Raw genomic sequence first — 11008 nt, 5'->3', positions numbered from 1 at the left:
AGCAAAACAGGCGTTAGAGTCTAAGTTAGTTAAAGTATAGATTTACAAGTGACTTTGGTTTAATTCCAACTTACTTGTTGCTTATAGGTTACCAGACTCGTCCCGAGCCATTCGTAACCCCCAGTCGCTCAGGCAAGTATTCTATCCGTTATACTGTTGTTGTGATGTATACACTTGTATATGCATTATCTTGCGATAGATGCATGTTGGTTATTTAGCAAATTCTTGCGATATATTGTAGCATGTGATATGGTATATATGCATGCCTGTTTCATATTCTTGAAATATATATCTGTTGGTTCAGTTGATAATACCTATGCTAGAGGATAGCGGTATCTTGCATATACCCTTAGTATAGGGACCCAAAGGTGAAAATATTTTCAAAAACCGGGAGTCGAGGATCCCGAGTAGATTTTATATATATGGATATGGATATTTATATATATATATTTATATATATGTATGGTTATAGTTTTCTAAACTATTAATCGAATAAGGTTTATTCGATAACTTGAAACTTTATTTTATTATTAAATATTATTTCGAATATTATTCGAAGGCGTATGACTCCTTTTATTATTTATTGAATATTATTTGAATATTCATTCGAGGGCTTATGACTCAGTTTATATTATTTAATGAATATTATTTGAATATTCATTTGAGGATGTGTGACTCCTTTATTTTATTTAATGAATATTATTTATAATATTCATTCGAGGTATTATGACTCAGCTTATTTTATTTATTGAATATTATTTGAATATTCATTTGAGGATCTATGACTCCGATTATTTGCTGAGATATATTCTTTATTTTATTAAAGAATAAGGTGTAAATAATCAAACTTATTTTCGATTATTCAAATAAAGATAATACTTTCATATAAGTATATCTTTGGTTATTTAATACTCGTTTCAAGTATAAATTTTAATACTTCTACTTCAATTATTTTTTTATAAAGATTATTCTTTATGGGAATATTATTTAAATAATAATATTCAGTCATTTTCTAAATATTCTGGGGACTGATTTACTTCATTAAATCAGCCTTACTCCAAACACTCTTTAAAGTGTTTTCGAGTCTTCAAAATGATTTTTAAAAGTCAGAGCGGATCCCAAAACTCATTTTTTTATATTTAAGATCTTCCTTTTTAAAGGGGATTTAAATACTCGCTCAAAACCTGTGGAATCCGGCTCTGTGGTGTATTTTATATTCGCAACGAGGTTGCAGATTTGGTAAATGAATTGATTACTTGCCCAACGTTCGGGAAGTAAGCCCATCTCATTGAGTCGGCATAAGCGACAGGCCGGGGTACGGTCTATTATTGTGTAAGTGGCTGGGTGGCAGTCCATCAACGCGTGAGGGGCCGGGGTACGGTCTAGCGCGAGGTCCTAATGCGGCCAGGGTGATGACCGGTGAGGAATTCATCCATCTACAGTAGAAAAGGTTACTTATTGGTATCTTTGCCTGATCAGCGAGATATCGGGTTTATGCCAAAATTCTTTTCCTTTCCAAAATTCATTGGATGTTTCAAACTCTGTTCATACTTTGCATAACAGAGATTCCAGGAAATGTTTAAAGGGATATATATATGTGGATATATATATATCGGGACTAAATAAAGTATCTCATAACTTTTTCATTCAATAATATTTCAAAGATTGAATCTATTCAAGTCTTATCTTGTGGTCTCATCAGTGGGATGAACTTTTGAAATTGATTATAACTTGAACGGTGGTAGTTCAAGTAGTATTTGGGAATGATATAAGTGTAGCGAAGTATTTGGTAACTTCATCTTTTAAACTTATATCTAATTAATAATTGTCTTATGAATGACAAAGATTTTCAGAAAAACGTTGAGACAAGGTTAGATATATGAGATCACCTTGCAACGATATTTTTTTATATACAGTTATACAATGGGACTTTGTGCATATTATGCATGGAAGAGGACTTCCATTATTTTGAAAAGTATATATGTATATATACTGAATATTTTGCGACTTCATCGCATTAAGATATCAAACTTGGTTCATTTCTTTTGACCAAGATTTTCATGAGTATTATGAGTAGACTCATATACTATTAATCATTATACATATTATTTTGGTGGGCTTGTTGCTCACCCTTGCTTTCTTCTTTCATCACACAACAACAGATAGAAAAGATGAACAGAACCAAGCTCCCGATTCGCAAGCGATTAGGAGACGTTCCGCAGTTTTCTAGAAGCATTGATGCCGCCGTAGCTGAGGTAGGAACTACCAATAGGCTAGGCTTTCAACTTTTGATGGACCAGATTTATTTATATTTATGAATTGTAATAATGGCAAAGAAATGTAAATTTATTCAGAAAACCTTTTAAGGTGTATTGGCAGATAATTATGGAATAAAATGACTTGTGGTTATTTTTGGATGTTCATCTCTGAGACTATAACGTGTGGTGTGTGTGTTTATTGTGGGGTCACAGTACAGAGTAGTTGAGTAATTATTAAGATTGGGTGTTAATAAGGGAAATGGAACTCGTGACAACCCGGATCCCCGACCCCGGATCTGGGGGTGTTACAAAATTAATGAGAGCATAAGATGTGAATTAGAAACTAAAATATGTACGGGAGAACTAAAAGCATGCATTTAAAGATGTACTAATGATTAATGTAGTGATTGACTTAAAATGGAAGTAAAGACGATGTTAATTACTATTAACATAGCTATCTAAACAACAAGTTACGTAGCATAACTAGTTTGACCATTTGGGTTTAACATAGACATAACAAAAGGGCTAGTAATTCATGGGCCTGCTAAGGGATTTAAACAGAAAGCAATTATGGATCACAATTAAATAGGTAAGAAGATTCAACGAAAGTAGTAGAAGTATTATAGTACTACTAAATGTAAACACACAATTAAACCAAAATCAATTGATGCTACTATACTAACTACTATAGAGTATGGAGAAATAAAGGCAGGTTTGATTAACACTAATTAATAACTAATACTAATGAAGATAATAAAGGAAGCAAATGAGATGGGCCAAAATTTAAGACAAAAGAAAGTTGAGCTGAAGGATAATAATGAGCATGAATAAATGAACTGGTAAAATGAAACATGGAAAGATAAAAATTCAAAAAAAAGAGAAAAATAAATAAAAAAGAAAATGACTGGTAATAAGCTAAAACCGGTAAACTGAGTTGAGTAAACAAAGCAACAACCTCGGATCCAAAACTGGTTTGGACTGAAATTAACATAAAATAGAACTATAAAAATAACAGAAAGCACCACCCAACACAAACTGAGGTTGTATCAAGTATGTTAATCGCCAAAAAAATGTTAAGTGCCGGAAATGAAATAAAGAAACAAAAATAAAGTAGATCTAAAATTTAAGACAATTATTATTCAAAAGGGCTCCTTTCATCTCCCAAAGTATATACCTTGTGGGACTTTAAAAGATATCATAACCCAATTAACAACAAGACATGAAAGTAGAGGAGAAGATTTAGTAAAAAGACTTGAATGATATTAATTAAAGAGGGTGTGTTTACAAGAAATTGAAAGCTACTACAATGGAAATGAAAACTAGATCTAGAAATTGAAAAGAGAGACTACTACTAAATTTAGGGGTAAACTAAGATATAACTAAGGTTGAGGAATACAAGGGAGAAGGGGGGTATTTATAGCTAAAAAGTAGGGTTTAGGGTATAGTTGGGTGAATCTTGGCCATCCAAGTGAGAGGTGGGTTGTGTTGATCTTGACCATTGATTTCCACCAACTATCTCTTTTGGCTTTTTCTCCAAGTTGCTTGGTGACATTATATTTCTTCCATTTTTGCCCTTTTCTCCCTTTTACTTCAAATTTCTCATTTTTCCAAATATCTACAAAATGATGAGAATGCAACAAATTAATTTATTTAAAATATGAAAGCAAGCAATAAATAGGTATGAAATTATGCAAAAATATGTGATTATCAAATGCCCTCATACCTATCTTTTGCTCGTCCTCGAGTAAAATGAAACATAAAAAATGCTAACTAAGAGAGATCCTATTGCTCCTTTTCGTAGGCGTGACGGGAAATTTTAGGTTTACCAACCCGTTAAACCCACAGATGATCTCCATAGGAGGAGTGTTGTCTCCTAAGGGTTTACAGAAGATATACCCATAAAATCTTGTGAGACAATTTAACAAGCATCTATCTCAATTTTATTCTAATGTTCATTGGTGTTAACAAGAAGATTTTATAAATAAAATACATGCCTTAAAGACTCTTCTAATAATAGCCAAGATGTAGGTTCCTCAAATCTGCTTATGTTGACTTAGAATTTTTACAAAAGATCCCAAGGTGTGTAGTGAATTTAAGGCCTTTGATGGATTTAACTGTCTAAGAACATTTCCTCTTTTTCAACTAATATTGAACTGACCCATTCTCTATCAAAACAAGTATCTAGCCAAACTTCACAAAATTGTTCTTTTTTTTTTAATTGACTTTATGATGTCTGTTTTCTTAGGCTTTCTATGTTACCCATGTAGCGAGTTTTAGGTCAGTGACTCCCAAACCAGACCCAAACCAGATGGTTTTAGGGCACTAGGTTTTGAAATCCCCCGACGAACTTAATAATTCGAGTAACAAAGGCCACAAAACAAGACTAATCAATTCTACTTGTGCCCATTATCTAAAGATTTTTGTTTATAAGAATAATGGGTATTGAAGTAGTTTATTCATCTTTTCTTTTCTTTTTTTTTTTTGCTTTTTTTTTCCTACCTTTTTTTTTCTTTTTCTTTTTTTTTTCTTTTCGCAAAGGCTTGATTCGACATTGTTTCAACATGTGGGTTCTCTCTCAAGTATCGAATAACATCCCTAAACAATCTCTCCAAAAAAAGGTCTTGTGCAAAAGTGCCGTCTTGGAATCTAGAGTGAAAATCAATCGACATAAGATTCAAAAAGACACCTTACTCAACTACGTTTAAATAATCTAAAAGACACTATATGTATAAGTTTTTGAAAACATGATAACACCAACTGCTACTAAAGTTCAAGAGAGAGTAAGACAACTTAGCTAAAAATATTTCTATTTTTTTGAATTTTTTGATTTTTTGAAATTTTTTTTTTTTTGGATTTTTTTTTGAATTACACTAAAACCCTCCCCCATACCTAAATCATGCATTGTCCTCAATGTATGCAAAAGAGAGAAATAAGCAAGGAAAATGATGAGAATATACCTGATAAGGGATGGAGAGAGTTAAAACTACCTACTGAAAGAGACTTACTTGATCATGGGTCAATGAGGTTGATGACCTCTTCCTCGGAATCGACTGGCAACTCTAAAAATGGTTTGAGACGTTGTCCATTAACTTTGAATATTTCACCATTTTTAAGATTTTCAATTTCAATAGCACCATGAGGAAAAACTACTTTAACAATGTAAGGTCCCTCCCATCTAGATCTCAATTTTTCGGGAAATAAATGAAGCCTAGAATTGTACAAAAGAACCTTTTGACCGGGAGAAAAGGATTTTCTCAAAATTAATTTATCATGAAAAACTTTGGTTCTTTCTTTATAGATTTTAGCATTTTCATAAGCATCATTTCTTATTTCCTCTAACTCAGACAACTGCAACTTCCTATGACTACCAGCAGTGGATAAATCAAAATTCAACTCCCTAATGGCCCACAAGGCTCGATGTTCAAGTTCAACCGGCAAATGACAAGCTTTACCAAACACAAGCCGATAAGGGGACATACCCAAGATAGTCTTATACGCGGTCCTATAGGCCCATAAAGCATCTATCAACTTAGTTGACCAATCCTTCCTATTCGAGTTGACAGTCTTTTCTAAAATCTGTTTGATTTGCCTATTTGAGACTTCAACTTGACCACTAGTTTGAGGATGATAAGGGGTGGCCAATTTATGAGTGATCGAGTACTTCTTTAAGAGAGACTCAAATTGATGGTTCTTGAAATATTTGCCTTGATCACTAATGATAGCTCTAGGCGTACCAAATCGAGAAAAGATATTCTCTTTTAAGAATTTAAGAACGACCTTATTGTCATTAGACTTAGTTGGAATGGCTTCGACCCACTTAGATACATAATCGACCGCTAAGAGAATGTAGAGGTTGCCAAATGAACAAGGAAATGGGCCCATAAAATCTATCCCCCAAACATCGAAAATTTCGATAATTAGGATCGGATTCATTGGCATCATATTACGTCTTGTGATCTTTCCTAAATGTTGACACCTACTACAAGCGGCACAGAATTCCGCGGAATCTTTAAATAAACTAGGCCAATAAAAACCACTTTGGAGTATCTTAGCCGCCGTCTTTTTGGCACTAAAATGTCCTCCACAAGCTTGATCATGACAAAAAGAAAGGACACTTCTAAACTCGTGATTTGGGACACACCTTCTAGTGATTTGATCCGGGCAATACTTGAAGAGATAAGAGTCATCCCAAAAGAAGTATTTGCCTTGTGAAAAGAATTTGGATTTATCTTGCTTGGACCAATGAGTCGGAATGTTGCCGGTGACAAGGTAATTAACAATGTCGGCAAACCAAGGGAGGGTAGAGATAGAAAGAAGGTGTTCATCCGGAAAAGATTCATTCAAAGGCAAGTCAACGGTTGACTCTACTACCAATCGAGAAAGATGATCGGCAACGACATTTTCAGACCCTTTCTTATCCCTAATTTCTAGGTCAAATTCTTGAAGCAACAAGATCCACCTAATCAAATGAGCTTTTGAGTCCTTTTTCAAGAAAAGATATCGAAGGGCGGCATGATCAGTGTAAACAATGATTTTCGAACCAATAAGATAAGACCGGAACTTCTCGAGGGCAAATACTACGGCTAGAAGCTCTTTTTCGGTGGTTGAGTAATTAAGTTGGGCATCATTTAAGGTCTTGCTAGCGTAGTATATGACATGAGGTATCTTATTGATTCGTTGCCCTAAAACTGCCCCAACTGCATAGTCGGAGGCATCACACATCAACTCAAAAGGCTCATTCCAATCGGGAGATTTAATTATCGGGGATGAAATCAGTTCTTTCTTAAGGTGTTCAAAAGATTGTAAACAATCACTATTAAACTCAAATTTGACATCTTTTGAAAGAAGATTGGTCAAAGGTCTTACCTTTTTACTAAAATCCTTAATGAAACGCCTATAAAACCCCGCATGTCCTAAAAAAGAGCGAATTGCTTTCACCGATTTTGGTGGAGGGAGACTAGCAATGAGATCAATTTTAGCTTTATCAACTTCAATTCCCTTTTCCGAGATTTTATGACCAAGAACAATTCCTTCTTTAACCATGAAATGACATTTTTCCCAATTAAGAACGAGGTTCGTTTTTTTACACCTTTTTAAAACTAAGTCAAGATGGTTTAGACATTGATGAAAAGAAGAACCAAAGATGGAAAAGTCATCTATGAAAATTTCTAGGAATTCACCTACCATATCGGAAAAAATGCTCATCATGCATCGTTGAAATGTAGCAGGGGCCGTGGTCAAACCGAAAGCTAGACGACGATAAGCGAACGTTCCGAAAGGACATGTGAACGTGGTCTTTTCTTGATCTTCGGGAGCAATGGGGATTTGAAAATAGCCGGAAAAACCATCTAGGAAGCAATAGTAGAATGACCCGCTAACCTTTCTAGCATTTGATCGATGAATGGTAAAGGAAAGTGATCTTTTCTAGTGGCAGAATTGAGTTTCCTATAATCTATACACACTCTCCAACCAGATTGAACACGAGTGGGAACTTGCTCGTCATTCTCGTTGGTCACTACAGTAATACCCGATTTCTTAGGTACTACTTGAATCGGACTCACCCATGAGCTATCAGAAATGGGAAAGATGATCCCATTATCGAGGCACTTAAGAATTTCCTTCCTAACAACTTCCATCAAAGTTGGGTTCAACCTCCTTTGTGGCTCCCTAACTGGTTTAGCATCATCAACTAAGTGAATCCTATGTTGGACAATTGCCGGACTAATTCCTTTAATATCAGAAATACTCCAACCTATGGCTTCCTTATTCTCTTTAAGCACACTTAAAAGTTCCTCTTCTTGAGATGGGGTCAAATTAGAAGAAATTATAACGGGAAAAGATTTATTAGGACCAAGAAACTTGTACTTAAGAGTGTTAGGAAGATGTTTGAGTTCTAATTCTGGTGGACTTGGCTCAACTGGTTGACTAGCTTGATAAAGGGACAAAGGAAGTGGTTCAAGCTCTTGGTTAGTTGTAGGAATGGTGGACTCTAACATATCATTGACCTCATTAGTGTAATCGGAATCAACCCAATTTTTACCAAAATGATTTAAGCAAAAGTCAAGAGCATCATCGACACTCATGGTTTCATGATCAAGCATTTTATCAATTAAATTAATTTCCATGTGTTGGTCAAAATAGTCATTGGGTTGGTTTCCGACATGAAAAATATTGAGATCAATGGTCATATTTCCAAATGTTAGTTTCATTAAACCGTTCCTACAATTAATCAAGGCATTGGATGTGGCTAGAAAAGGTCTTCCTAGAATGATCGGAATTTGATTTTTAGGATTTTTGACCGGTTCAGTTTCTAGGACCACAAAATCAACGGGAAAAACAAAATCACCAACCTTAATTAACACGTCTTTAATTATTCCCTTAGGAATTTTGATAGAACGGTCAGCTAATTGAAGTGTGACATTGGTCTTTTGAAGTTCACCTAGACCTAATTCTTGGTAGACAGAATACGGAAGAAGATTCACACTAGCACCTAAGTCAAGTAAAGCTTTGTCAACAAAAGTGTTGCCTATGACACAAGAAATAGTAGGACAACCGGGGTCCTTATATTTCACCGGAATTTCATTCGAGAGAATCGAACTAACTTGAGAGGTCAAAAAGGCTTTTTTAGGAACATGAGTGGTTCGTTTATGAGTGCACAACTCTTTTAGAAACTTAGCATACAAAGGAATTTGTTGAATGGCATCTAAAAGAGGAATGTTGACCTTAACTTGCTTGAAAACTTCTAAGATCTTGTCTACTTGAGTCGATTGTTTGTTCGAAATAAATCATTGAGGATACGGAGCTTTCGGCGTAAAGACTCTTTCAGTAGACAAATTGGGGCTAGGTTTTGAAGGTGGTGCAATCGAATGAGGTGTTTCGCTAGACTCGAAATTCTCGGGTTGCTTTGAGTGATCTAGACTCGGACTCAAAAGTGAGGGATTAGGTTCCAGACTCGAATTCTCTTCTTTGTTAGCATCAACACCAACTCGATTTCTCACTTTATTTCCCGACCATAGAGAGATGATGGCGTTCACATCATGAGGTCTTTGATTAAGCGGAAATTTAGGATTCACCTCGGGCTTACTTGGAAACTTATTCTTCTCGCGCTCACAAATCGTGTTAGCTAATTGACTCATTTGAACCTCTAACTTAGATATGGCTTGGGCATTGGAATTCAATAATTGCCTATCTTGGGTCATGGTTTGCATGAAGGCTTGTTGAGATTGAGTCAAATTAGTTTGAGATTTTAGCAAAGCCTCAATACTCTTTTCTAAGGAATTAAGTCTCTTATCTGAATCATTAAACCCGGGAGGATTCAAGGGTGCTTGAATTGGGTTTGGATAAGGATTTTGACTAGAAGTGGGGTAAGAGTTTGGATTAGGATTTTGAAATGTGGGTTGAGAAGATTGGTAGTTTTGGCCTTGGGTCCATGAAAAATTTGGGTGGTTCTTCCACCCGGGATTGTATGTGGGTGCAAAAGGGTCATTCCTAGGTCTAGGTTGAAACATAGCATTCACTTGCTCAAACTCTTGAAAGTTTTGAGGTCCATGACTATGAGAGTTATAGTTCGCACACATAGATGCCTGGGAAGGGGCATTAGTGGTTTCTAAAGCTTCTAATCTTCTAGTGAGAGTAGCTAACTTCGCTTCGGTTGCTATAGAATTACCAACTAAATGCAAGCCTTTGTTAGCTAATGAACCGAGTGTTTCATTGTGCTTACTAGGCTCCCTATTCGGCTCCCTAGTAGACTCCCACAACATGGTCTTTTTTGCTAGTTCCTCGAAAAATTCCCAACCCTGATCCTCGTCTTTTTCCATGAATTTGCCTTGGCACATAGACTCTAACAACGCGGTTGTAGAACTATCTAAGGCCTCGTAAACAATTTTACAAAGTCTCCACTTTTCTATTCCGTGGTGGGGACATTGGGACAAAAGATTTTTAAATCTATCAAAATATTTCCAAAAAGACTCGTTTTCCTTTTGATGAAATTGATTAATCTCATTTGTAAGTCTCGTAGTCTTATGATTTGGAAAATATTTTTTTAGAAAAATGACTACGAATCCCTCCCAAGTTGAAATAGAATTAACCGGTAGGCTATATAACCATTTTTTAGCATTTTCTTTAAGAGCGAAATTGATTAGTCTAAGCCTAATGGAATCCTCGGTTAATTGTTGGAGTTTTTGTAAGGCACAAACCTCCTCGAATTCATGAATAAAAAGATACGGATCCTCACCTTCACTCCCGGTAAATTTAGGTAACATGCTAATGTGATGACCTTTAATTTCAAAATCATTACCATTAACCGGTGGGAGAGTAATACAAGAAGGTTGGGCCGAACGGGCGGGGTAACAACGATCCTTAAGAGAAACTGCCATGTTTACTACGGGTTCAAGAATTTCTACGGGTTCGGATTCCGATGAGGAAGTACGCTCAATTGGTCTCACTAACCTAGATGAATTATCTCTAATCCACGTAGTACGCATAAACAGGATAGGAATCAAGTAGCAAATAAGTGCATAAATTTAAAACACGCAAAAGAAGGGGTGAAAAATCGAAAGAAAAATTCTAAATCTATGGTTCCCTAAAAAAAAACTCTAGACTTGCTCCTAACAAAAAGATATTACTAAAATTCACAAAACTAAAAGTATTCTTTCTGATTTGGCCAGGTAGGTGCAAGCATTGCCAAGAGGCTAATCACCAGCCTAGTCACCAAATCTAAATGGCCAGGTAAGCTTTCACTAGCCTAGACA

At 35.5% G+C, this 11008-nt stretch overlaps 1 protein-coding gene and 1 non-coding gene across 2 annotated transcripts; one reads left to right on the top strand and one right to left on the bottom strand.

The window, feature by feature from the left end:
• Positions 1 to 5267: 5267 nt before the first annotated feature.
• LOC141701040 (uncharacterized) lies at positions 5268 to 10633 on the bottom strand. Its single transcript, XM_074504688.1, has 3 exons — positions 9077 to 10633; positions 7739 to 9007; positions 5268 to 7256 (listed from the first exon to the last, which is right to left on the bottom strand). The coding sequence occupies exons 1-3, from the start codon at positions 10631 to 10633 to the stop codon at positions 5268 to 5270; spliced, it is 4815 nt and encodes a 1604-aa protein (XP_074360789.1).
• LOC141709950 (small nucleolar RNA R71) lies at positions 10164 to 10270 on the top strand. The gene has a single exon (XR_012570499.1). It is a non-coding gene; the product is annotated as a small nucleolar RNA R71 (small nucleolar RNA).
• Positions 10634 to 11008: the final 375 nt, after the last annotated feature.

Source organism: Apium graveolens, chromosome 2, assembly GCF_009905375.1.
Source record: "Apium graveolens cultivar Ventura chromosome 2, ASM990537v1, whole genome shotgun sequence".
NCBI classification, from domain to species: domain Eukaryota; kingdom Viridiplantae; phylum Streptophyta; class Magnoliopsida; order Apiales; family Apiaceae; genus Apium; species Apium graveolens.
The sequence above is the reverse complement of the archived record's forward strand: the minus strand, read 5'-3'. Positions and strand labels throughout refer to the sequence as shown.